Genomic DNA, 26,810 nt, shown 5'->3' with positions numbered 1-26,810 from the left:
AACCCTAGGTAGACAGGTAGTGTTAGTAATTGTACGAGTGATATTTCCACAGTACTTGTGGTAGTTGAAATGACGTCGAAGTTAACAATAAGAAACTGGTCACGTCGTGATATGACATTGTTGTTGTGTAGAAACTTGATTCTTCTATTCTAAGCAGGCTACGGATAATACCTAGTATGTATAAGGCTATTGGGACTTTCCTTCCCCCAAAGGTCACCAAACCCCACTGGCTGCGCAAAGTCGATGTCCCCATTGACGAGATAAAGAGGACCGAGATATACGAACGCAATTTGAGAATGAAACCTATGGCTGCTGTGCCGTGAAATATCCCTATGAATGAGATAGAAACCGAAACGAAACCGAAACGTAGAAACGAAACAAATAAAACAAAAGGTTGAAAACCATGGCAGTCGTGCTGCAAATTAGTGAAACCTGAGGTGACTTTTCCGCGCAAAGCATTGTGTAGTATCGTAACTGTCATTGACAGCAAAAGACTGGTCCTGGTCCTGACACAAAAGAAAATCCCAATTCTCCCAATTACCATTGAAGAAGAACCCACTTAAAACCCATTCCAGTCATCAATGAAAATAACGCCATCATCTCCGTCGTCGCAATTCCCGCCACAGGGCAGCAATATCTCCTGCGGCCGCCGCCTGTCGTTCATCCATGCCCGCCATCACCTCGCGCAGGCTTGCATTTTCTTCGCGCAGACTTGCACTTTCTTCGCGCAGGATTGCAATTTCATCGCGCAGTTCTGTCTCGACATTGCGGTTTGTCGAATTCTGCGACATCGGAATACGTTGAGATTGACGGTAAATGGGTGCTTGGACGTCCACGCGACGTTGCGACATTGATCCGTATGTAAACAACGACGACTGGGGGACATCAGCGAGGCCGGTGAATCCAAATGGAGAAACTGCCGTCGAACCACCCTGGTAAGCAGAAATCGGTCGTTGAAACGGCGTATCTCGTTCTTGCCGTGTTGGCGTCACCATCCCCACTCGTGTTGGGGTGTTGACATGTCGTTGCCATGGGTTGCCATGGGCTTGGGAATAGTGATCGCCAGAACCGAAGGCCTGGGTGAACGTGCGCCGTTGATCTTGTGTCGTTGTAGGCGGTGCCTGATACGCGTTTGGAGATAGGTCTTGCCGGGTGAAAGCTAGTGGCGTTGGTCCTGTCGAAGGCAGAGCGGTTTGCGGCAGTGGTGATCTCCCCTGTCTGGGATTATTCTGAAGGTTCGCGTTGGGGTCATTGTGAAACGGGTCTTGATCGCTCTCGGGGCAGTTTAATTTCGATACGCCAGAGGCAAGGGAATATAAGACAACGAACTCTACTTTGAGGAACATTCCCAGCATCTACCGAAAGAAGGCTGCGGTTCCAACACCGCCTGCTCCCCCAGTGGCGGCACCAACCGTCCCTCCAGGAACGACGCCAACCGTCCCGAAGCCTTTCAAAAAGAAGAAGTCGAAGACCGCCGCTGCGACCGCTCCCGCAACCACTGCTGCTGCAACCGCCGTTGCTCTTGCGAATGCCGTTCCTCCCGCGATCCCTCCCGCGCCTCCCGCCGTTTACACGACTACCGCTGCTCCACAACTGCTCCCGCTGTCACTCAGCAGAAAGCTCAGAAGATGAAGTCGTCCTCCAAGAATCAGACTTCTAACAAGGAGAAATCCATTCAGAAACCTCACACCGGTGTCAAGACGGCAGTCACCCAAGCAGCCCCCCTTCCTGCTGCTGCCACAGGGGCCGTGGAAGACAACTCCGAAGCCATACTGGTTCCCGACAGAGGTGGTTTTGCGATATTACCATGGAGCTGCAAATACTCTTCGGCTCGGTCTAGGCCTGGGATGACAACGCCCGGCTGCGCTTTCAGACGCTTTACGTAGTCGCCCGGGAGTTATTTGTATTTACTGATGAGGAATTCAATCATTACTTAAATATTCTAGGATTCGCAGCGGCTTGACCTCATTCAAACCATGAGTTCATGCCTACCTTTATTGAGATGAAGTCATGGGTGAGATAACATGTTGGGCAATCACCACTTGTGTATATGATGTTTTCACATTAGATCGGAGAGCAATTTTGCAAAATCTATAGGTTGTCTAGATTTTGTAGCCATAATGTACATGATGAAATCATAAACATGAATGAGACTTAGGTACAACTTCCAATCCAAATATATATACTGGAATGAAGGGAATATATACAAACAGAAGTGAATGGGCTTGCTCAGAAGCCAAAAAGAAGGAATCCATACCTTATAGCGATTAGATGACAAGCATCGTCTTCACTCTATATCCGGACTTCAAGAGCAGAGGAGGCATAAAAGTCTATGCGCAGTCCTGATGGCCCTTTACTGGCACGAAGACCACCACTCCGATTCCACGACACACTTGAAAGGAGCTTGGCACTGGGTTGGGCCTGTGTATCCGTTACCACCGCACTGGCCCCATTGGGGGACTGAGCCGCCATTGCCGCCAGAGGGAGGAGAAGAGGTAGGTCCGGTGCTGGCGGTGGAAGTTCGGGTGACAGTGGCCAGAGTAGTGGAAGGGGGAGGAGGGGGAGGGGGAGAAGAAGAACCGCCCAGGTCAGCAACAATCTTGGCCAGGTATCCAGTGTTGGAGAAGAGCTGAGCCATATCCCACAGCATGACACCACCGAAACTAGAAGAGCCCTTGGCCAGGTTGATGGCTCCAGACAGCTGAGAATCGGTAGGGAAGGATCCAGCGTTAGCACCACCGACGTTGGCAGGAGTGCCGATAAGAACCTTGGCGTTCTTGTTGGCGCTGACAGTCTTGGCCCAGTTGTCCCAAGTTGCCCAGTTGAAGTCGGTAGGGTAGTGAGAGACACCACATCCGTTGTTGTAGAACTGAACGTTTACCCAGTCAAAGGCGACCTGACCATTAAGAAACGATTGATCCGACACGTCGGGGTAAGGGCACTGGGGGGCAGCAGAGAGATAGAATTTCTTGGACGTGTTGGCATTCATCAGGGTCTTCAGCTCGGCGGCGAAGGGCTCCATATTGTTCTCGATGGGATCCTCAAGATCGAAGTCGAAGCCATCAACAACAGCGTTGCCGAAAGGTCGGGGAGTGCTGTTGCCGCTCTGAACAGGGCCATACATGGCCCAGATCTCCTGGGCAGCCGATACAGCAGCTGACGAGGAGCTGAATCCACTCTCAGAGTAAGTGGAGCCAAACAGACTCATCATGATGGTCTTTCCATATGTCTGCTGGCACTCGACGATGTCGGCCGCAACCTGGGGGCAGTTGAGCAGGTTGGGAGCCTGGGGGAAAGAGGTACAGTTGTTGCCAACGTTGGCGAGGTTGAGGTTGAGGTTGGTGATGCCAACCATGAAGGAAATGTTAATGACGTCGACATCGGGGGCGTTCTGGCAGTAGTAAGAGAGTCTGTTCTGGCCAACGCTACCGGAGTTCTGACCCCAGTACACAACGATGTTGTTGTTGCTGTTTTGATTCCAGCCAGCCTGCGCAGCAGGAAGAAGAGACAAAAGCCCGAGGGCGGCAGTGAATGAAAGGGAAGGCATGTTGACTCGTTCGTTGAAATGTTAATGAAAGTAAAAGGAAGGAATGACTAGAAGGACCGGAGACAGCTCTGGATTGGCTTGTCGTGATGATGAATCGGGGAAAAACAAGAGCAGATCGAAGTCTTTATATTAATTGGATAGGCAGCCGTTGACAGGCTTCAAGTCAAGACAATAGCCTCACAACGGGACCTACACAGGTAGCATCGTACTAGAAAATTATGGTAGGTGTTATGCTAGTTGAAAGATAACCCACCTAGCCGGCTTCAGTTCACAGTCTGACATGGTTACATGAATGGGCAGTTGGCTAGGTGACTGAAACATTCCATACTATCTTTGTACAGTCCCGGCGGCGGCAGTGATTGGGATTAGCTCGACAAACCCACCGGCAGTCCTGATGATGCAGGCTGTAAATGCTATATCTCGCTGCGATTAGTATGATATGGATGCAACGTTATGCTCTAGTACCGCCAGGGCCAGGATGATTTAACGTCTAATGCGGAAGGTTGAGGTTAGCAAAAGCGGTTAGAGGACGTCACTATCACACGCATTTAAAATCTATATGCAGGAACCAGTTCCAATAAAAGCATCTGCATCTTTGACATCATGGTGCACCTAGGCGCGCTGATTGCTAAAGATTCCTTTCTTTCCAGAAAATCATCTTTCAATCAACTTTTCCAAAAGAAAAAAATTTGCGTATTTTTCTTTAGTAGGAGGGTCAAACGCCTCAGCTTGCTCCAGGCCCTTCAAGACCCTCTTTCCAAATAAAACTCCAATGTATAAAACAATGCTTCCTGCTAACACTCGGCTGTAATATTCAATGGCTTCTCTTAATGTGTTTAGAGTCTAGCCATTTTTGTCAGCTCCTTCAGCTAGAGCTTCCACTTTCGTGATAGGACATTGTCTTATGTCGGAGCAAGCCATGCTCTGTTCCCGCACGTGGCGGTGCCATTCCTCCGTAATTTCGGATAAGACGGCAACTTCTTGCTATTGGCTGCTACCAGCCTCAAGCTGGTGGGCACCAACCACGGCACAGATGGAGACACGGAGATGCTACAATGAATCAAACCGCGTGAGTGGGTCGGCGATAGCGACAGTAAGTTACGCGGGGTGATATCAGCCGCGTTGCAATCTATGGATAAATTGTGTAGATATCAGAGCTTCCACTTGAAGAATATTGATTTTCTGAAGAGATTTGGGCAGCTCGATTTTCTTCCCAGCAGAGCCATAGACCTAGCGGGAAACTGAAATAACGAAACGGCCGCATGGGGAATCTACCCCTCTGGGTCATTGTCAAAGAGAACGACGTTACAACAACCGAAGTTGGCAGCCGTGTCTGCACGCACCGACTGTGATGCATCAAGAATGATGCTACCATGCAACTGCATACTGCACAAATAATCATCTTTTCTCTTTCTATCTCTCTCTTTCTTTCTTTTTTTTTTCTTTTTTTTCTTTTAATAACGTACTCATACTTGTGTCAACTTATATTAACCAAATTAGAGAAGTGTAATTGCTTCTTCGATATAAGTCGTACGGTTGCATGTGGGACGTCCCTTTAACCGCAGTGCTGGATCCACAATTACTCGATGAATTGTATTGGTAATAGTTTCTTCCTATTTACAATAATATTCCTTTTCTGAAAATATGGCATATCGACAATCAATATATACCCTAGAGCTTAAATACACAAACACAAACTATTGGTGGTAGAAACGGTGTATCTTGTCCCTGGCGTGTTGGCGTCATCATGCCTACTCATGTTGGGGTGTTCACCTGTCGCTGCCACTGGTTGGCATGAGCTTGGGAACGGTGACTGCCAGTACCGAAGGCCTGGCAAAGAAGCAGGCAAATTAAGGGGAGGGCTATCCAGCACCCCAGCGGCAAAGAGGAGTTCCGAATAGAGTAACAACGTATAATGAGGATCTCTTATCACCGTTACTTAAACAGGTATTACACAGTTCCTAGAGTATCTGCTACTATCGGTAGTTTCTGCTACTATCGCTACTATATGCTACTATCCATATACGGTGTTGGAACTGGAGCCTTTATGCGGAGCTGGGAATATTCTTTAAGGTAGAATACCTTGCCTTATATTCTCTTGCCTCGGCTGTATTAAAATTGAACTTAGGTGGTTTTGGGATATTACCATGGAGCTTTAAATAGTCTTCGGTTCGTTCTGGGCCTGGGATAACAACGCCCGGCTGCGCTTTCAGACGCTTTACGTAGTCGTCTGGGAGTTCCTTGTACCCCACAGTCGTCACACTGGAAAGGTTTTGGTGGAGGCGGAACACATGCCCCCTTTGATAGTCTTTTGTACGCCTTTAGAGGATCTGACATCGCATATGCCCTGCCACAGTTATCGTACACGAACGGTTTCAAACCGAGATGGATATTTTTGTGCTCTTCTAGGAGGTTTTCGTTGTCACATTTGACGCCACATTCATCACATTTATGCTTTCTAGTTTTCGGTTTTGGTTTCGCTCCCGTCGCCCTCTGTTTCGCTAATCTCGCCCTTTGTTTCTCTTGTCTCGCCGCTCACTGGGCCTCCCAGAAGGCATCAACTTCCATGGCATCTTGAAGGCTGTCTTGATACCAAGCCCCTTTCTATATCTCGTTGCTAAGTGAAAGGTCCACTCTCCAGAAACAGTGCCATAGAGGGACTCTGCGGAGGTCACCCCGAATTAAATCCCAGTCTGCAGTAGTATAATTTTGCATTGCTGAATTTGTATGCCACGAATCTATTGTAACTGTGCATTATCTGAAATCGATATGCTTCAGGGGGTTGAAATCTTGGTCATTAGTTGGCAGAAACCTATGCTTTATTGCAATTCTGTGGTCTGGACCTTTGCAAAGAGATGCTTTAAATATATAGTATAGCTATAGTACCAAAGGGAAACCCTATTAATCAATATTATACTAGAGAATCTTCTTTTACTCTGCTTTTAGTTAGTTACCCTTAATCTCCATAATTCAGCAACTAAAATAGGCAATTATCTAATATAGAAGGGTAAAGGCGTCAAGTTCCAGCTCTCTTAAACCAGCATCCTCTGCGTATTCATTATATATGACTTTTAGTTATTTAATTATTAAATAACAGAGATAGAAGTTATAACGCCAACTCCAACCTAATGCTACAGCTTACAGCATTAACAGTATATAAAACGGGTAAAAAACTCGGCTACTATCTATACTTGGCGCTGGGATCGTAAGGTAGTATTCGAATTCCAGTTCTATCAGGCCGTACTTATTTGCGATCTTAACCAACGTCTTATAACGGTGTTGAAGTGCAGCTTCCAGATTTGCTTTATTAATGGGCAAAAGTGACAACAAGCCACCACATTTTCAGGCCACAGGTCGAAATACTGACTGGCAATTAGTCAGAATCGCATTTCTTTGGCAGCTTTCACGCCCGCGATGTAGTTTTCACATCGATTTTTGGTGTTGTTGCAAGTTGAAAGTTAGTATCGCGATGTTCCTGTGGTATTGAGCTCCAATCTGACATAGAATAGTTTATCAGTACTAATATTTGTTCTTCTTATTTGGTCTAGAGGTACCTTTCGAGCCCGGCACTGGTCGCACTTTGCACAAAGAAGCAGCTTTCAATAAAGCGGTATGCAAACCTAATCACTCACAGATCGCCGAGGAATTGCGGGCTGTTTTTGCGATCGCGGTTCCGTACTTCCGCAGTTTTCCATGGTAGAGGTGAAATAAACGCGTTTATTACGGGATGAGTTCACGGCAAGCAATTGTAATGGTGTCTGCTGCCCGAAAATTGGCAATGGAGAGAGTCGAAACATCACTTCTGGACCGGAGATGCGCGGGTTTCCGGGCCCCGTTCTCTCTGCCATGCCAGCCAATCACAACCCCCCGTGAGGCTTGAGACCTTGCAGCACTTATCACACCGAAGGCAATCATTATTAATAAACGGCCGGAAAACAGAGGACATTGATCTGGCCAACAGCTTGAATGCTCACTTATAAATATAAATTGTTCGCACTGGACTGTGCTTGAGGTAACTTACCACTCAGTTATACAAAGAGACCTCTGGAAAGCCAGTTCTCTTACGAGCGTGTCGCTATGGCTTGGAATATTTTGATTACTGGCGCTGCCGGATATATGTCAGTTTTGAACCATTTCTTATGTTATCTTGTTGACTAATGGAACACCTTAGTGGAGGGTCTCATGTTATTGGGCTTCTTGGTAGTGAGACTGTCAAGTTCGAACCAGAAAACATCAATGTTCTTGTCCGTTCTGGGGGACAAGTAGGACACTTTAGTAAGCTGGGCATAAACGCCATACAGTGTTCTTTGCTAGATGAGAAGAAACTCGCTGATATTGTGCTTGAAAGAAAAGGTAAATCGAACTGATGCATCCAACTGATGGTCTTCAATTAACATTACATCCCCTTAGTCGATATCATTGTCCATTGCGCAAGTTCATTAGACCCAAATTTGGCATATCCCTTGATCTTAGCTTTACAGAAGAGCGCCAAGCCACCGGCAAGGAGATATATTTTATTCACGTGAGAGAATACCCTACGAATCATTATCATAACAACTATGAATGAAAAAGTTCTGATCCGACGCAAACAGCCGAAATGGGTGCATTTAGTAAAGAAACTGGCTGGCCCCATGGTTCAGTAGAGGATACCGACCCTGTTTTCGAGCTTGAGAAGCAAATGCCAGAACAGGATGTATTCCCAGTGCAAAGGGTAAGGAGTTATATCTATCCGCAGGCTGCAAGCGCTGTTTTCTTACATGTGTTAGGTGAGCGTTGCAGTAACCGAATTCGCTCGACAATTAAACATACCATCTTTTATCGTATTCCCTCCACTGGTTTGTGAGTACTCTAAACCTATTAATTCAGAAGGGACGAATCTCATTAACAATCCATTCTGTGGATTGGTAGATGGTCGAGGTACTGGTCCCTATAAAAAGCTGTCTGTTCAGGTTCCTAGCCTTATTCGTGCCTTTATTGTACTGAAAATGGTCTACAAATTTGACTACGAGGGTGTATGAGATGAGCCAAGAATGATCAAACTATAAATTTATACTGACAGTCTCACAGCGGTGGCCGGCAGCACATGTATCTGATGTCGTAAACTACTACATTTTACTCATCGGGCTCATTATTGAAGGAAAGACCCCTCCCAGTGGTGAAAATGGATACTACTTTGCAGCAACCCACTATCTGAGCTGGTGGAAGATGTTGGAGGGCTTGGCCATCTCTCTTCATGGCCGCGGTTTAGTGAAAGAGCCTATACCGGTTATTTGGCCAAGCGTAGAACTTGCTGAAAAGGCTCTCGGTTTTCCGTCGCCATACGTGCAAGTCGCGTTCAGTTCAAGGTCAGGTTCATCGTCACATTAGAGAAATTATTCGACTTAACATAGAAGAAGCCCACAAGGTATTGCGGACAAAAGATACAGCATTGGTTGGGAGCCAAAGTGGAATGCTCCCGACTTTTTCAACATTATTGATGACGAGGTTCAGAGCGTACTTGATCTCGATATTGCTCGCGCTTGTATTGCGGATTATTTCGCCAATGAAAAGCTCGAGGGCTCGAAGGAGTAGAGAAGAAACACGATTCGCCACCAATATTGACTGGGACTGGTGGAGCCATAAAGTCGGGGAGAGGCGTGAAGATATCAATCTATTCGCTGTACGAATGATCCAGAATATGTGCCATGAGCATGAACGAGCTTGGCGGTCGCAAAAGCTAAACATTGTTGTGCACATTTTGTAGGCCACGCCATTTTCTTCACACTGGATACAACCATGAGCTTAGGTGTGTCAGACAGAACGACAATGATAACCTAAGTTCGCCGTTCTCCTCGATCTACATCACCATACTCAACCGATAGCGCAGCGTATGGGTGATAAATCGTATCTAGTACAAAAGCTTGGTATTTATACTTGATTTATTCACTTTCTTTTCTTTTCATGACTGAAGCAATAGATCATCCGTTAAAGGTTTTTAATGGTGCACCGTAAATTCTTCTAGTACTCTCATGTATATATATGAAGCTTCGTTTTACTCCCCGATTAGATGGTATCATGTCCCAATTAATCTTACTTGTACTCCAGCGAAAAGGATTCCAACCTGAATCTCAAGCTACATCTCTTGTTCGTGACGGCCGGTATGATTAATATTTGCTAAGTAGTGTTACATCTCAGAACGATTTAAAAATGTTCTCCGAAGGAAAATTTGCACTAGCCGATGGCTATCCGAATTGTTAAGAATGAATGCATTCCGATTCATCAAAATAGAAGCAAGGAAAAGAAAAGCTCAAGGGAGGTAGTACATGTAGCTCCGCTATGGACGAAGTCTTCCACAACAGTGTTCTCATCTCTTGTTGCGATAAACACAAGAGTCAATCTCAAGTGGGACATTCTCCATATCGGGAAAGCGCGCGCTCACTAGAAATGGATCATGGCACCAAACTACGGAGTACCTATGCTTATATTGCGCTCTTTATGAGGCTCCAATACACAATGCATTGCCTCTCTTTCAGAGACATGACAAAGTTAAATCTATGCAGCTTATTAATCCTAAAACTTCACGCACTTCTGCTTAGAACAATGCAGGAGCGGAACTCCGCATGGCGGGGACTTGCTAACATCTTGGCTCCAGGAATGTTGGTACATCAACTTCCTGATCCGCCGTGCTTAATCGGTGGTTATTATTATTTCCCTACTGTTTTGGTCTAGTTATAGCAGCTTTTAATTTAAATTGCTAGTAAGGTGAGGTGTCATGTTCACGCTGAGGACAAAAGCCAGCCTCATTATATGACTCTTATTAGAGGGTCAGGCGATGCTCACCTACATGGCTCGTGAAAACACTACTTCACATCCTTTTAGTATAGTACACCTTTTGTATTGCTTACATTGAATAACAAATCTCACATTAACAACCCCCCCTCCCCCCAACCAACAGACAACTCTTTGACCCCTACCCTCTATCTACTATAAGTAGCGGCTTCAGCCACTGATGTTACAAGCCCAAAGGAAACTCTCAACGCATTCGCCAAATCTCATCAAAATGCTGTCTCAAGTATTGCGCTTTACTTTCCCGGCTGGGTCCACCATATCGTCTGCAGCGTTCCTGAAGCTGCGCCAACAGATTGCTGCAGCAGGAGCGCCAACTCAATATTATGGCTATACCACGCCGACAAGAGTCTTGAGTCTACCTAGAAAGCGCCACGAAGTTTGTTGGGTTGTTCGTAAGTCTTGCATCATGGAGTATTATTATATATAATTATATTTCTTACTGGTGAGCAACCAGATTGGCCTAGTGAGCTGCAAGACCGGAGCACTGTAGCCGAGGGATTACTTAAGATTGGTGTTACGGATGCGACCGCTTTGGAGTTTGAATTTACCGATGCTCAATTAGAACATCTGACCAAAGCGCTCAACGCTCCAGTGTGCGAGTTTGTAGGTTTTATCTTGCCTTGTCTTTCCTCTATCTTTATTATTCACTCTTACTCTCATTTTGTCTTTTATTTTCATGATTTCGCTTGAGAGAAAATTGTTAATAAAGCGCATATTAGGCATGCATCCGACTGAGAGATGACGCCCCACTGGAAGACGAATCTCTACAGAAATCAATGCATAAGACGTATTCCGATACTTATCAAATTCAAGGATTTACAGGAGGCTATTGGGCATATGCTACTAACACCAACGAAACCGCGGGAGTGCCTTGCAGTAGTCCAGCTCCGGAAACAGTCCCCAAGTCCCAACGAAGACTTGGGGTTTACTATCTGGGATGGGATAGCATTGAGGTAACAAAATAGCTAGGCGGACAATTGGTAAATTGAGGCAGTTGCTGACTGAAATCAGTTGCACGAAGATGGAACCCAAACGGAAGCATTTTCGGAGGAAATCAACAAGCTACAGCCATTTTTTGCTTCCGGGTCTGGAGCTTGGTACGCAATGCTTCGACAGCACAAATAATGCGCTGCGCAGACCCAAGATTCGCCTTATGATATGGAGGGGTAAGTCTTGTGGCATAGTTGCCTGGCTAAGGCAGGCTAGCAAGGCTTTTTTGAAGGCTGTCGGGACAAATCTTTTTTCACTCTTTACAAGCCTCATGTTGGGGAGAATCATGAAAATTTAGTCTCTTTTATATCATGTTTGCCAGTTGTAATTCAATAGGTACAAGGCAAACACCATGCTAATACTTCATCTTTCTTTCCATCGCTGGGTGGCCAAAGCGGTTCGTTGGCTGATTGCAGCCCCATCATACCCGGGATCAGCCAACAAAATAGACATACACACGCAACCTTGTCTTATGCCTAGCATTTGCCCGCCACTAGGCTGCTGCCACATCTTCAAACTTCTCAGAATGATATCGCATATGGTATACAGACCCACAGCGGTGCGAGGCGCAGCCCAGGGGTGACGGTGGCGAGGGTTGGCTCGTGATTTCTTCGAGTCTCGTTCATACTTCATAAGAACTATTTGGTATCAAGTTGCTTTCCAAGATTCTTCTTTCTTTTTCTATTTTCTTCAAGATAACTGGACTTGTTACAAAAGAAACCCCCTCAAAATGGCCCCGATATTGAAAATCGCGCTGGTTCAATTCCAGGCAAAGGTTAGTCGCCTTTGTTGCGCTCCCTATATACATCCTATTGGAGGTTCTGATACATCAAAATAGCCCCTCTGTGTTCAAGAAAACTTTGACAAGGCAGTTTCAGAAATTCAATCTGCTGCCTCAAAAGGAAGCCATCTCGTTGTGTTGCCAGAATATCACCTCACATCGTGGGTTCCGGAGGACCCTTCATTTGCTGTGGCTTGTGCAGCGTCCACGAAATATCTACCGCAGTATCAAAATCTAGCTAGAGAGTTAAATATTCATATTGTTCCAGGCACTATTGTTGAACCTATCACTATCCAGCCGTCGAATGCCGTTTCTACCTCTCTGTCAGAGCAAGCTGCAAATGCGGGCGATCCCATAGTGGAACTACACAACAAAACCTACTTCATCGCTGCGACTTCCGGGGATATTCTCGCAACATACCAAAAGAAAAATTTGTGGCATGTCGAGCGCGGCGTTCTAACCGCTGATAGGCGAACGCCGCACAGAGCTTTTGATGTTCCGCTCCCTGGCAGTAACCATATGGTGCGATTTGGTTTGCTCATCTGTTGGGATCTTGCCTTTCCTGAAGCTTTGAGACAATTAACTGCAGATGGGGCAAAAGTCGTCACAATTCCTGCATACTGGCATATCAAAAAGGTCAACCCAAGACTCTTGGCTCTAAATTCGGACTCCGAAGCAGTGTTCTTGGATAGCGCTACTGTGGCTAGAGCTTGTGAGAACACATGTGCTGTTGCATTTTGTAACGCTTGGGGTCACAGTCAGGTTGCAATGCCGGTGCTAGGATCTCTTGGTAAACTCGGGATCGAGAAAGAAGGTTGTTTCATAACCGAGATAGATTTGGATGCTCTAGAGGTAGCAGAGAGCCATTACAAAGTGCGAGAGGACATAAGTGGTACAGAGTGGCACTATTAATCTAGCTGAGGGCTAGAAGATGATTCATGAGTAATCATTCATTAGCATATATACATTTAATTTGGCTGTATGTTTATTCATAGTATACAGAGCCTCCGAAGCGAGTTCTTTCCTAGTCGTTCCGCCGCTTCTCCATTCATTAGCGCATGGATATATGCGTCTCCCAATAGCTCAAAAGCATCGCCTCTGAGTATGTCTCCATTGACCAAAGACGAACTACTCTTTGGTATTAACGGTAAAGTAAGATGCTTTTGCCGGAGAATAAAAGGAATGCGTGTATCGCTCAGAACACACACCAGATCGCCTTCCCTAGCATTTGTATCACAGATGCCAACGTATCCGGATTCGGTGAGCATCAAGCTACGTCCCCGCATGGTAATACTAATGAGTTCAACATATGCGGGCCACTTGTGCAAAATTTCGGGGAGATGATGCTTCGAAGAGCGCAGTTGCTCCAAGAATTGGGCCGGAAAACGAGCGTCTTGAGCAAAGTAAGAGTTGGCAGGAGTATGCTCCCAATTAGCCACCAAAGTCACAGCGATGGTGCTGATGATGTGCTGGCCGGTGGGACCATAGATGTCCGCGCAGCTGGGAGGAAAGAAGCTTAGTTCGTCGAAACTTGTTGCAACTGAACAGAGGAAGTTGTTCAGCGCATGTTTGGCCTTGTGAACAGCTCCCGTGAGTGGTAGAATGTCGAGCGGGATAACAGCCCTGATGACATCGTGTACTAGTCCAACAGCTACGAGAGCATGACTGTTGTCTTCAAGGGTCAATATCTGAAAACGCTGTATGGGTATTCCTAAAGAAGCATCGCTGTTTGCTCGCGAGTGACGGAGCGGTCTGTTGCGCATTGTTCCAGTCCAATCCGGTACCCATGACGGGACATCCTGGCCGGTTACCCCCCTTTGTCGCAGTGGTCGCATAGCTCCAGCAAGTTGTAATACGTGAGTGGCAGAGTTGTAATTGCTATCCAGGGGAAAATCATCTCCCAGCTTCATCATGTGAATAGCAAAGTCAGTAAAGACGTCGCGAATGGGCAGCCCGTAGTCGATATTGTCGACAAGGACCCGCATACCTGCGGAGTTCGGAAACCAATGCTGCATCACGCCGTATAAGGCGTATAATCGATCCCTGGGATTGGAACATTCGAAGCTGTCAAATTCCACGAGGGTGTCAAGCGGCGTTTGCCGTTTCAGCATCGCCTCTGCGTTCCTAATTCGCGACATTGTCCGTAGAATCGTGCGGTGTTCGTCGCTGAAACCACCCTTGTCGTTCTCAAATAGTTCGACAAACGCCAGTTCAAAGGTATTCCAGTGTATACTCGTTGTGCCGTAATGAACCCAAACTTCCTTTGCTAACACAACTTCTTGAATAATCCACCGTCGCTTAAACCACGATCTCTGAAGTAACGAGGTAATGGCGCGAGGCTGCAATTCATCATCACCGAGAAAAGCGGATACCGCCTGGTTAATTTGAAACCTCTTCCTCCAAGATCGCTGGTCATTCTCGCTTTCACTTTTCGGGTCCTCGAGGATGAGGGCGGCAAGGTCAGTGAAGAAATTCAGACATAGCCTTCCATGGTCCAAAACGTCGTCAGGACCTAGCCAAACAAGGACGTTTGTGGCTCCAGCATAAGTCTTTGGGAAATTGGCAACTTGGCTATTGCGTTCTACTATATTTTGCTGATCGATGCAGACAGCATCTACCCACAAGACAACCGTCTCGGTCGGCTTCCTCAAGCTGCGCAACGCGGCGTACAAGTTCTCAGTAATGCGAATAATGCTGCAGGACCCTTTAGGTTTTGGCGAGATGAGAGTATCATTATCGTCACTGCTGTCTCGTATCTGTAGCGAGTGTGAAAATACCGGCAACCCCCAGGTATATGACAGTGCCTGGTATTTTACATGTGACTGTCCAGTCTCATTGCACATGGATTCGTTGGAACTATGATCGGTGATCTCCGTTTCCACTAAGCGACAGCTCAAGGAATCGTCGTCCTGCGAATCACACACTGGCATGAGATGCAGTAGTCGGATGGAGAAAGTACCGCTAGAGGTGGCGGGCAAGGGACTATACTTGTAATTCATCCCGTTTGAGATTTTAAACTGGATAGTATTTAGGGTACATAGGATAGAGATATCCACCGCATGGCGAATGGATGAAGATATAAACATGCAATCGCCTGGCTTCTTCTTCAACGATGGATGCCTAGGAGTAAATAGCGCGATGCGGAGTAGAAGTGCTAAGGCTGAGCTACTCAGCCTTGTCTAGATAAATGTGGTGGTGATATATGCGAGGCAGGCGACTTAAAAGGGTATTTCCCGATAATAGGGACCTAAAATGGGTTCAATGATATAGGTAATTCGTTATTCCCGCCAGGGAGAATGAGGCAACTCCTTTCTGATGTGCTTGATATGAACACATGTAATTCACAAGACATACTTGCCTACCCTTCTTCATCTTCTGCCAAGCAACAATGAATGCATTTCTAAGCTGTAATATATCCAGGCTATTGCCTATGGAGTAGTTGAGAATCGCAGACTGATGGTTACATCTAGCAGCATGCCGCACGGCTTCGGCAGATGCTGCCGTACGTTGCGTGTAATTTGCAACATGAGCACACATAGATGTACGTGCTTGGTACGGAGTAATATATATTAGAGCTAGAAAATGACGGGAAAATATTGGTACATGCACGCTCAGTGCCAGTACCTACGATATCACTGGTATACCTACGTGACACCAGCTGGCTGATTACAATTTGTCATCGAGGCATACATAGCAGCCACGGCAAAATTACGCAGACATGAATGTGGTGAGAAATGAATCTTCAAGGTAGCCTCGAAATGCAGATTACTACCGTCTTTGTGCTTTTCTTTTAGCATCTTTGCATTGCTCAAACTGCGAAGGCAATGCAAGGATCTCGCAGGTCAAGGAGCGGAGCGGGGGCGGGGGACTCGATGTTTTCCAGTCCGAATGGTTCACTTTAATACAGGTACGGACTGAACTGCGTTGCAGACAAAGCATGCGCGGTTGCTGCAGATGAAATTCGAAATAGGATCCGCAGATGCAGTGCGCGAGGTGATGTCCAGAAGTAGCCAAGACAATATACTACAAGTAATTCACCCGCCTGCGGTTTCGGCGTTGCATCTTGGTGCATCACTTCTCAGCTCCTTATCTGGTACCCCTGCGACGCCACGAAACTTCAGCTGCTTGGAGGATTGCTGCTTCATACCTAGGCAATATGTAGAGCGGTGATTTGTCGTTTCTCATGTGACTACTTCATAGCCATGAGGCCCATCCTCCCTGTTCGAAACTCCAGATGTCGGTAGAGGCGCAGAGGGTAGTGCCTGGAGGAGAGGCTTAGCAACATGCAACTAGCACACAAATATTAATCGCTCTATAATCGCAGTTCCCTGAACCCATGCCCTCGTCCTCGTGCTCCGTGCTTCAGGTGGGATACAATTGATGCTCGCCTGACCGCACATGCATGGTGGCAGCCCAAAATCTTTGTCGGCCCTACTGTTCGATATTTGCAGCGCTAGAATGTTCAGAGCTGGCTGGATTGAACCTTGGTGCCACTCTCGCCACTTCAAAACGGCGCACTGCGATCGTCGGGGATCATCTATTTGAGTGGGATGCAGAACCACAGCAATGACGGAATACGTGGGGACAAGCGGACAAAACGCTGAGAATACAGTACAGTAACCTCTGGCCTCTAGCTTACGAGTACAGTACAGTGCTTGCAAATTTGAAGGCTCAAAGAATCGAGTCAGTTGGAGACTCTGGACACGGACACGGACAGGTACGGGCAATACTGTGGGAAACAGCCCTAATCAGCCAAAGGGGCTGTGGCGGCAGAGCAAAAACACCGCACTCAATACATGTACTTACATGTAGCTACATACTACTTACATGCAGCAGTCTCTATGCCTGTTCGTAGGAAGTGCGTGCTGCATTCCCGCAAGGCCTTTTCGATACGCGGAAATGCAGCTGAGAAAATGCCCAGGCGCCGCGGTCCAAAAATATTGGCTTGGCTCCAACTCAATCTGCAATAACCTCAGCCAGCTCTCGCCAAGGAATTCGGGACCAAGGCGGGCGCTAAAATGATGCCTGGTAGTTTAGGCCAAAGCATTCTACTTGTGCTTGGTGCGTCGGTGAAGCAGGTTGTGGCCCCCCTATTTTCATCGCCTTGTCTCTCTACGGAGTAGTGCTTCGACTGTACAGGTATTGATCAAGGTAATACTCCGTGGATGGCCACAACTAACCGTATCCATACGCTAGAATGCATTGCATGCTTGTTTGAGACTATGTGGTCAGCCCCTTTTATCGACTCTTCGGTTCGAAGGACGCCACCGCCTTTATATTTTGGTGAGATAATACGAGCGGAACAAATGCTACTGTAACAAATTGTCAACCTTGTCATCTCGCATTTGACTCGGGGCTCCACCGACCCGCTGCAAGAACCGGACATGGGGGATGAGGATCGCAACGAGTCCAATTGTTGCCTCGCCACGCGCCGAGTCTTGATCGTATAGGTTGAAATGGATAGCATGAAACAGAGGGCAATGGAGTAGGAAAGGCTGCGCATACATGCATTAATTATTATGTACCTATGTATTACCGGACGGGAAGCATTCGCACATTTGGGAGCTGGTAACGTTGGTGATTCCGTTGCCATGTCAAGATTCCAGATCCGCATAAGAGTCAATGCCAATAATAGGTAGGCACTGCAGTAGCCAGCGGCATGAGACGCTAGTAGCTGCACTCCGTAAAATTGGGTTGCTGCATGCCTGCCGTTTGTGTTTACTAGGTATGTCTGTCAACGCCAATACTGACTGGTAAGCACGAGGCCAAGAACGGTCTGCTCGCAAGGCATCTTGGGCTGACTTGTGCCGTCTGGGCTTCGATGAACCTTGAGCCACGCATATTCATTCACACATACTTTCCGGATATGTGCGTGAATTGATTGCTCTACACCAGCTGTCATATCGACCACCAAGTAGTCTAATACTGAATAAGAGGGAATGGGGATGGTGTCTCCCGGCCCATGGGGGCAGTACTTTCACTGAACTGATGTCAGCCATTCTTTCTTACCCTTCTTAATTCGACATTGCTGGTGTATGTATTCCGTAATCTTGACAGCAAAAGCTCTCGGTTTCTTTCGGGTCTCTCGATGTGTGCCTTGAGGGCTTCGCGTCGTCTTGGTGCGTGTGCTGGCTTCGCGCCAGTGCTTACCGGGACGATGACCATCTGTGCACATCAGGCAATCAATCAATACCAACTGACGTCAGGCGATGATCCCTTGTTGCAAGCGGGCTTGAAGCCACAGAGTCTGCACGAACATGAAGAGTCGACCTGACATCAGTTACCGTTATAAAAATATAAAAATAAACTACATGACCTGAGGTAAACCAGGCACCAAAACTCCAAGCCTCGGCGCTGGCCAGAAAAGCACGCGACCTGCTCGAGTCTCTGCCCAATCAGCCGGTCTAGAGCCGTCGATCCAAGCCCACTCGGCACACCAAATTGCGCCGCCTCCTTGATGCCTCGCCCCCTGACAGCCCAGCCCGCCATCACATTCCGCACTTCTCGAAGCCACGGAAAGCTAGTGGAAGGCTGAGCGGTGGGGGGGAGGTTTGGGGTTTCGCAGAAATGCAGTGCGCCGAAATGTTGCAAATTGCTGAAAAAGCTGGAGTGTCTGGCCCCTCCTCCCCTCCTCCCCGCGGCCCCCGAGCAAGACATTTGAGGCCATTGTGTCCAAGTCCATGTCCATTATACCATGAAAGATACCCGACATATTATGCGCGTAGAATGGATCAATGGATTTGGTTACATTCAAGTACCGGCTCGCTCTACGGAGTACTGCCGCCGCATTACAGCGGCTACAGCACCTGCAGCAACCACTAGGTACTGCACCGTAGGCGTATTCCACTAGACAGCGGCGGCCCATCCTTAGCGGCAGGGCCCTTCTCCATAGCGCCCAACGCTAGATCGTGCGACAGCCGCCCTCTAGGCCTGAGTGCCCCGTTTCCCCTAGCTCCATCCATGCATCTCTCTGTTCAGCTGTTGCATGCCGACCGACCTGGACTTTTGCACTTTCTCGCCGCGGCAGAGCCTCACGATCCAACCAACTCTGCCTCCTCCATCATTCGCTTGCCTCGACTCTCCTTTTTATTCATCCCGCATTAGCTGGCCCTGCACTCCTTTGGGCTTCTTCTGCGCTTCCTGGAGCTCGTTCTTTTCGCCTAGCCGCTTTCAATCTCGTCTATCGACCATCACCTGAGCATCGTCAAGTCACTCGTCTCTTGCCATTGGAATTCCTCTTCCTCTCCCCCTCTCTTCTTCTTCTTCTTCTTCCTCTTCCCCTTCCAGCATCCTGATGAGAGCTTGCGAGCAGCCCTGTTCGAGTCGCTTCCTCAAACGCCAGCTCCGGTCCGCCAAGACCAGCTGCTGTGCGACTCTCTAACTTCTCCTATTGCTTGTTCAATCATTACTACTACGACTATTGCTCTCCCCGCCTCGGCTTCTTTGGCTGTCTTCGTCCTCTCCTCTCAGTCAAGCGACGACGATCGATCCCAAACATTCTCGACGACATCATCATGGAGCCGCCCGCTGGCAGACGGCTCGATGCCTCCCCCTCTCCCTCTCCCATGCACCACCTCGGCATGACGCGCCGTTTCGCACACGCCGTTGCCTCGCGCTTGACTCGTCGGCGGTTTGTCTCCAATCTCGCCTCCCGCTTCGCCAACCGGCGCTTCGCCTTTGCCGTCGCAACTGTATCCATCTTCAGTGCCAAGGGCGTTCACATCTATACACATCTGTCTTCATTACCGGTGGTTCACCTGGTGCGGTGGGGATATTCCTTCTTTGCGCAGGATGTCATGCTGCTGGTCCTTGTCCGGCTGCTTCTTGAGCCGTGGTTGACGGAGGGCTCTGGGTGGCTGCGAACGGCGACAATGACTCTAGCGTCCGTAATTATCACATATCTCATCACCGTAGGGGTTGTGACAGTAACATTCTTTGCCGTCTGTGGCTCTGAGATACATTGGCGCAACATTGGGTTGGCTGGCGATGCCTCCTCCTTTGCCATGTTTCTCTCTGGCCTTGCATCATTAATCCTAGTTCTCTTCACCGTCCTCTTTGTCGCCTGCATCTTGCAAGACATTTGCTACGTAGCTGCAGGAGTGGCTACCGACATTCTCAAGTGGCCCATTTCCTTCGTTCTGCGTCGGTCATCACCGCCAACCACCTACTCTCAGGTACCTCAGCTTGACGTTGAGCTTGCCAGCGCATCCGACGATATGGAGGACGAGGAATTCTGCAGCATGAAAAGCAAGACATCAGCCATTATTCTACGGCGGCTGCTGTACCTTTTCATCGGCTGCGCACTCCTCACCCATGTCGTCCTGGTCTTGATTCGCCCGAATGAGAGTGCCTTGAACTTCCTATCATGGACACCCGCTCTGCTCCCTTTCGTCGACTTCACATTCTCCTCGCCAAGCCTTGACCATCTGAAGCCCATCTACGGCTCCAGCATCGAGCGCTCCTGGGACAACCTCACCGCTTTGACCGACCCTGTTTCTTTCCCTTGGCTGCCTCAGAGGCATGTTCCTGGATTTGGAGACTGGTACAAAAACAACAAGCATTACAACGCCGCTGCGGATCCTCTCAAGATTTCTAATTTGAACGACGCCCTTCTTCCAGCGCTGCAGGATAAGCTTGCCGATGTGCCGATTCGCCATGTCATGCTCATCCTCCTCGAAAGCACGCGAAAGGACGTCTTCCCCCTCAAGAAGGATGGCCTTATCTGGGAACGCCTGGCCAACTCATTTAGTAACAAGACCTTACCAAATGAGGCTCAAGCCATGTTGGCTGGCCTTACACCAAACGCCAACTTTATTACCGGCGACTACGATGATGGATTTGAACACGAAACCAAGAAAAGGCGCGGTGGCATCAACTTCAACAATGTCTTCACCACCGCTACCTATACCATAAAGAGCATTGTTGGCACAATGTGTGGCCTCACGCCGCTCATGGCAGATTTCAATTTGGAGTACCTCCACCACTTTTACCAACCGTGCTTGCCTCAGGTCTTTGACGCCTTTAACAAAATGGACAATGATGACCATCCCAGCAAGAGTTCCAAGGACTTTACGTCGTTTAAATGGCAATCCACCTTCATGCAATCAGTTACCAAGAACTATGATAGATATGTGCCTCTGCTGTCCAACATGGGTATTTCTCCTGAAAACCTCGTCTCCAAGGAATATCTCAAGAGCCGTTTCGCCAAATTTGGCCCAGTGGATCTACCAGACATCAACTACTTCGGCATGGCTGATATTGCTGTAGAGGACTATATTCGAGATGCCTTTGTCCAAGCCAAGAAGAATAACGAGCGAGCATTCGTCACCCATCTGACCAGCACGAGCCACCATCCGTTCGCTATCCCGGCTGAGGAGAAGTATACACCACTGGGAAATGGTCTGGACGATATTTCCCACTATCTGAACGCCATCGGCTATGACGACCGCTGGCTTGGCAAGATCATGAATATTTTGGATGAGGAGGGTGTTGCGGACGAGACTCTTGTCGTTTTTGTTGGTGACCATGGAGTGTCTATGCCAGAAAACAACATTCTAGCGCCTTATTATAACCCCAACATTGGTACTTTGCGTGTACCCCTTATCTTCTCGCATCCGAAGCTACCGGCAATCGATGTCAATGATGCAGTCATCTCGTCGCAAATTCTCCCTACCATCCTTGACCTCCTCCGCGAAACTGGGTCGCTTTCCGAATCGCACACCAGGGCTGCTTCGGACTTGGTCCAGAACTACGAAGGACAATCGCTCATCCGGCCAGTACACACATCCTCCAACGAAACCGGCCAGGGCAACTGGCATTTTACCGTCATTAATCCAGGTCGCGCCATGCTGAGCATCCGCGACGCTCGACAACCGGATTGGCACCTCATCGTGCCCATCATCGACAATGTCGAATGGCAGTTTACGAATCTGATGAATGACCCGACGGGAGCGCAAACCCTGCTCGGATTTGACTTTGTTAATTTCATGTACAGCGTTGAGAAATCGCACGGCGTCGATGCCGCGAAATGGGCCGAAGAAGCTGCATTTATGGCCCGCTGGTGGGTCGAAGAGAATGGGAAGCGATGGCGTTATGGTCCCTATGCCAACTAAACGGGCATATTTTCTTTCTTCACCTTTTTCATCCTTTTCTTTTCCATTTCCGCTCCCCCTTTTTCTTTTGATATCATATTATTATTATTTTACTCCTTGATGTACTGATATGTATATTGGCATGGCATTAAAACGGGCGTTCATACAATAAAGCATGGGGGCCGCAAAGGTCTTTTGAAGTTTTGGCAAAGTTATTTCTCCCATTACACGTGACATGAGAGCTTGTAACCATCTACATGTGGCTTAATCTGTCAAAGCATTACCACTCACTGAGGTGACAAATTGCCAGCTTTTCTCTCGATGGCCCAGTCACGAACTTTGTCAAAGTTTGCGCATGTTCTGGTTCCGTTAAATACAGGTCGCAAGAGGCCCTCGGAGTCTGTTCTGAAGGGCAAGATGTCCAGGCTCGGCCTGCACATCATTGACTGACGAATATAATCGATACAATGCTCGAGGTGCGCTGGGATCGTATGTTCATTGGCAGGGCTGTGCACGTCGTACCAATCTTTGAGGACACCGTATGCTTGCATGCGAAGCATGTCTAAGCAATGGAGCTGGTGAAATACTTCTACTGCACCGACATAGAGCGGAGGATCCGACTCCTTGGTGTCATCATCGATGAAGAGAGAACTCTTTGAGGGGAGTTTCGCATGCTCTTCCTCCGTCAAGGCGACCATCCCGGGGTGTGTTAGCTTATCCCAGTAAGCATTGTTGGTCTCGTCAGGTTTGCCTTGGTATGCCGACAAGTCAGGTGCGAACCCTGATGTGAAGCGCGATTCGCCGTATGAAAGGGCTGGGTATAGAGGACCTTTAACAGAGTGATGTGAGATGGTGGTTCCCTAATATCGGGGAGCTTTCTATACACACTTGTGAGATCTGGATAACTTAGGGTATCTGCATGTGGTCTACTTCTCAGGAAGAGTAGTGAAGAGAATGCAATTAACCAGAATGCTCCGAGGACTCCATGAATCCAGAGGAAGCGAATGCCTCCAACGTTCTTTCCCAGGGAAGATGCACCAAGAAACGAGAGGGACTCTCTTGGTGAAGACTCAGAGTCTCCGTCAGACACCCGCGTGTACTGAGTCTCGTCTGACAGCAGCGGCATATCGACTGCCTTTTCTGGCTAAAGAAGAGGAGGAGAGCAGTATAATGGGAAGGAAGGGAATGCGTCGCGGGACGGTGGACATGCAAGAAAGGGCTTGCTTTCAGATAATAGAGACTGCGTATGAACAACTATCCTTGTATTTGGATACCCATTAGAGGAAAAGTAATTCTGTCGGCAGATACAAAAGTTAACAAAAGGACCGCACCACGAGTCTGCCTACATGAACGATGAACTCGTAATACAGTTTACAAAAATTGACAAAAGGACCTCATCAGGGGTTTACCTCCATGAACGATGGAATACGGAGTGGGTCAATGTTCTTAACATGGAAATGCCGTTCCACGGAGAAAGTTGTTATCATCTTGGCCTATCTTTTTGCCTGGCAGCCGATCATGTAAACCATTGGATAAATGTATTTGGAAATTGCTACTAACTAGATGGAGAAGCTCAGTGTGATTTGTTATGTGGGTGCATTGGTAACTCAACGCTCGCATTAGTGGCCACTGGTGCGAGTACGTGAAAGCTGACTCGTATTTGGAACACACACATCAGGGACAAGAATAGACCGTGAAGCCTTTGGCAAAGTTCACCGCTTAGTAAATCATATTACATGCTTGTGTATCGAAAGTCTATTCGCCCTAATCTGCCTAGAGTGGCTCCTCCCACTCAACTAATAAAGTTCTACTTGGACCGAAACTCCACTTCTTTCCATAAGCACCAAGTTTATCAGTCCTAATGTTGGCGTTCTGAGACGACGAATTTCCAAATGTGGGTTTAGAGGCAAGAACTTATGTTCTGGCTATACCTCTTGGTGGCGATGCTGGCCTATTGAGGATGGGTACCTATTCTAGCGGACACTAAACGCTTAAACGCGGGGATTTCCGCGCTGGTGCTGATTACGAGGGATTCGGGGCATTAGCTTATTTCTTCCGTTCCTTGGTGTGGACAAAAAGTTCCTCTCAATTGTTATAGTAATGTGCTTACGTGGAACAGTTATTTCCTGAAACAAGGTCGGACTAGACGGAATCAGGACACTTGATGTGATTCCTAGCTTAAGTTATGTTGACAAAGATAAGATTTAAGCTTAGTCCAGTTATTGAGCCGTGGTTCAAGTTTATTTCATTTACTTAGTGGGTGATTACCAATAATTTAGCAAAGATATAGTCTATACGCCCGTTTAGTATTCGGCATGTATCTGCGCATTTTACGGGAGACCCTTGTTAGAAATCGGTAGGTGGTTTGTCGACAGCAGGGGGGGCTCTTATTCAGGTTAGCTGATGGGGGACCAGGTTGTCGGGACTTGGTAGACGTGTGTATCCGCAATAGATTATTGAGTAATACCGTAGCATTCCGTCTGATCTCTACAGATAGTTGCTGTGTGCCAAGCCAGTAGTAGTATCGGACCTGTGTTTGCTGCAACCTCGAGTTTGTAGAGGGATTTCTTGTCGATCTTGGCAATATCTCTGCGTCTGATATGAGTATATGGTAGTCACGGTGTTGCTATCTTTCGGAGCCGTAGCATTGAGGATATAAGTGACAACAGGAGCTTGTTTTCGAGAAATGAGGAATACGAAAAGAAAAGTAATCTTCAAGGTACTAGTTGTAAAGGATTGCATTAGTGCTTGTGACAGTTGAGGTACTACTTATCTTCATAATTATCTAATATACTGAGGACTCCCTAACAGTAGCAAGTGTGAGCGTCATGATGAGTCTTCTCTACAGTTCGCAACAATTATACTCCAAATGAAAAGGGTAAAATATGGCTGTAGCAAGTGTAATATGTATAATCTCATTTCCTGATATATTGTAGCAATTGTAGCTCTCGGTTGTAACAGCTCATAAACAGCTGGTAAGATAATCCTCATAAGATTATCCCGGTACAAATGTGTTCTCGATATTGCGAAGATCAGACATTCACGGGTTTTTTGCCGATTCTATCCATTTTGAAACCAATGTATGTGCGGGGATGATATACTACGGAGCATATGTAAGATATTTGTCAACATTTCTTGGTACCTAGCAATCCCCTTGTCAACTAGTGGCGGCGGACGACTCATTCATACGTCCATCCACCCCAGAATCTAGACTAATACTAGAAATACCGCAAGCACAACTCCGTAACTCGTATCTGCGGGGATGGGGAGAGCGAGGGGCTGATCTAGAGTATGCCCGCGGATTCATATGCTTCAAAACATGGTTTGGGAGGAAATCCTTTGCCATAAGTACCTGCGTTTTTGTTTATATATAGCGATGTAACGCTGCTGCTAGTTGGCTTTCCCCCAAGATACCACAATACAAACAGAATACCTTTTCTCTCTCCAATCAGTCCATCTCCACAACAACACATCTTCAAAATGAAGTTCACCTTTGCTTTCGCTTCCCTCCTCGCCCTTGTGTCCGCTGCCCCTGCCCCTGGCGAGGCCAGCACCGATGCTTGCCTCCTGAAGCGTGCCGATGGCAACTTTGTCGTGGAACGAGGCGGCTGCGGATACTACGGAAAGCGATCTGAGGCCAGCACCGATGCCTGCCTTCTCAAGCGTGCCGTCGATGGAACCTACAGCCTTGAGGCTCGAGGTGGTGGCTGTGGATACTACGGAAAGCGATCTGATGCCAGCACCGATGCTTGCCTTCTCCGACGTGAGGCTGATGGCAAATACACCGTTGAGGAGAGAGGCGGTGGCTGCGGATACTACGGAAAGCGCTCTGAGGCCAGCACCGATGCCTGCCTCCTGAAGCGAGAGGCTGATGGCAAGTACGTTCTCGAGGAGCGTGGCCACGGATGCGGATACTATGAGTAAAGTGTTGGAGCATAATTGCGTTTTGTTTTGTTTTTTGGCATCACCTGTTACGGAATATATTATTGTATAGGTGGTAATTGCGGCTATTTGGCAAAATGAATGTAACGGAAGGAAATCTTGAGTGGGTGGGCTGAGCATGACAGAATGAGTTTCTGACAAGTACTCACATATACTATGATCAACAAAATACAAACTTCAACTTCGTTTAGAATGTGCATCATGACTATTTGAGCTACCATTTCGACAACATTGGGCGGATCCATTGAGTAGAATAAATTTTATTTACATGTACAGAGAGTTCTTGACTTACACTAAGCGTTCAGAAACATATGACTGTCATAACGCATGACGGTTGCATGTAACATGACAGTCGCTTTCTCTAAGATATGAAAAGTTGCCGTCATCAATATGTAAAGACCTACTCGCTTTTTTTTTTAATGACCACCGTGCAACTAGAAGCACAGAGCTAGCGTATCACCAGCATCTCTATGTTGCCCTCAAAGTAAGGAGGAACATATTTATAGAATGCTGGAACGTAATCAGCACAGTGTATATTAGGTAAGTGAGCTAGTTCTAGTAAGCCTAGCCAGTGTGGATGTAACGTGAACAAATGGGCGGGGTTCTGCGGAGGAAGCATCTCAGCCACTAC

General features: G+C 47.5%; 9 protein-coding genes across 9 annotated transcripts; 5 read left to right on the top strand and 4 right to left on the bottom strand.

The window, feature by feature from the left end:
* Positions 1-596: 596 nt before the first annotated feature.
* Positions 597-1,346, bottom strand: TRIVIDRAFT_205963 (uncharacterized protein; the record flags this gene model as incomplete). Its single annotated transcript, XM_014096091.1, has 1 exon — positions 597-1,346. The coding sequence occupies one exon, from the start codon at positions 1,344-1,346 to the stop codon at positions 597-599; it is 750 nt and encodes a 249-aa protein (XP_013951566.1).
* Positions 1,347-2,353: 1,007 nt separating this feature from the next.
* On the bottom strand, positions 2,354-3,547 carry CHT1.2 (glycoside hydrolase family 18 protein; the record flags this gene model as incomplete). Its single annotated transcript, XM_014096090.1, has 1 exon — positions 2,354-3,547. One exon carries the CDS (start codon positions 3,545-3,547, stop codon positions 2,354-2,356), a length of 1,194 nt encoding a protein of 397 aa, XP_013951565.1.
* A 4,077-nt stretch (positions 3,548-7,624) lies between these two features.
* On the top strand, positions 7,625-9,118 carry TRIVIDRAFT_42624 (uncharacterized protein; the record flags this gene model as incomplete). The annotated part of the gene is made up of 7 exons (XM_014096089.1): positions 7,625-7,665; positions 7,719-7,900; positions 7,958-8,069; positions 8,120-8,258; positions 8,392-8,559; positions 8,615-8,892; positions 8,941-9,118. 7 exons carry the CDS (start codon positions 7,625-7,627, stop codon positions 9,116-9,118), a joined length of 1,098 nt encoding a protein of 365 aa, XP_013951564.1.
* Positions 9,119-10,586: 1,468 nt separating this feature from the next.
* Positions 10,587-11,500, top strand: TRIVIDRAFT_227210 (uncharacterized protein; the record flags this gene model as incomplete). The annotated part of the gene is made up of 4 exons (XM_014096088.1): positions 10,587-10,767; positions 10,830-10,978; positions 11,095-11,328; positions 11,387-11,500. The coding sequence occupies 4 exons, from the start codon at positions 10,587-10,589 to the stop codon at positions 11,498-11,500; spliced, it is 678 nt and encodes a 225-aa protein (XP_013951563.1).
* A 595-nt stretch (positions 11,501-12,095) lies between these two features.
* On the top strand, positions 12,096-13,058 carry TRIVIDRAFT_41593 (uncharacterized protein; the record flags this gene model as incomplete). Its single annotated transcript, XM_014096087.1, has 2 exons — positions 12,096-12,140; positions 12,204-13,058. 2 exons carry the CDS (start codon positions 12,096-12,098, stop codon positions 13,056-13,058), a joined length of 900 nt encoding a protein of 299 aa, XP_013951562.1.
* A 77-nt stretch (positions 13,059-13,135) lies between these two features.
* Positions 13,136-15,145, bottom strand: TRIVIDRAFT_161805 (uncharacterized protein; the record flags this gene model as incomplete). Its single annotated transcript, XM_014096086.1, has 1 exon — positions 13,136-15,145. One exon carries the CDS (start codon positions 15,143-15,145, stop codon positions 13,136-13,138), a length of 2,010 nt encoding a protein of 669 aa, XP_013951561.1.
* A 4,581-nt stretch (positions 15,146-19,726) lies between these two features.
* On the top strand, positions 19,727-22,258 carry TRIVIDRAFT_41947 (uncharacterized protein; the record flags this gene model as incomplete). The annotated part of the gene is made up of 1 exon (XM_014096085.1): positions 19,727-22,258. The coding sequence occupies one exon, from the start codon at positions 19,727-19,729 to the stop codon at positions 22,256-22,258; it is 2,532 nt and encodes an 843-aa protein (XP_013951560.1).
* Positions 22,259-22,524: 266 nt separating this feature from the next.
* Positions 22,525-23,363, bottom strand: TRIVIDRAFT_66300 (uncharacterized protein; the record flags this gene model as incomplete). Its single annotated transcript, XM_014096084.1, has 2 exons — positions 22,525-23,066; positions 23,126-23,363. 2 exons carry the CDS (start codon positions 23,361-23,363, stop codon positions 22,525-22,527), a joined length of 780 nt encoding a protein of 259 aa, XP_013951559.1.
* A 2,354-nt stretch (positions 23,364-25,717) lies between these two features.
* Positions 25,718-26,392, top strand: TRIVIDRAFT_66299 (uncharacterized protein; the record flags this gene model as incomplete). The annotated part of the gene is made up of 2 exons (XM_014096083.1): positions 25,718-26,115; positions 26,371-26,392. The coding sequence occupies 2 exons, from the start codon at positions 25,718-25,720 to the stop codon at positions 26,390-26,392; spliced, it is 420 nt and encodes a 139-aa protein (XP_013951558.1).
* Between the last annotated feature and the right edge of the window lie 418 nt (positions 26,393-26,810).

The sequence above is a fragment of the Trichoderma virens genome (assembly GCF_000170995.1).
Source record: "Trichoderma virens Gv29-8 chromosome Unknown TRIVIscaffold_89, whole genome shotgun sequence".
NCBI classification, from domain to species: domain Eukaryota; kingdom Fungi; phylum Ascomycota; class Sordariomycetes; order Hypocreales; family Hypocreaceae; genus Trichoderma; species Trichoderma virens.
This window is presented reverse-complemented; position numbering and strand designations above follow the sequence as displayed.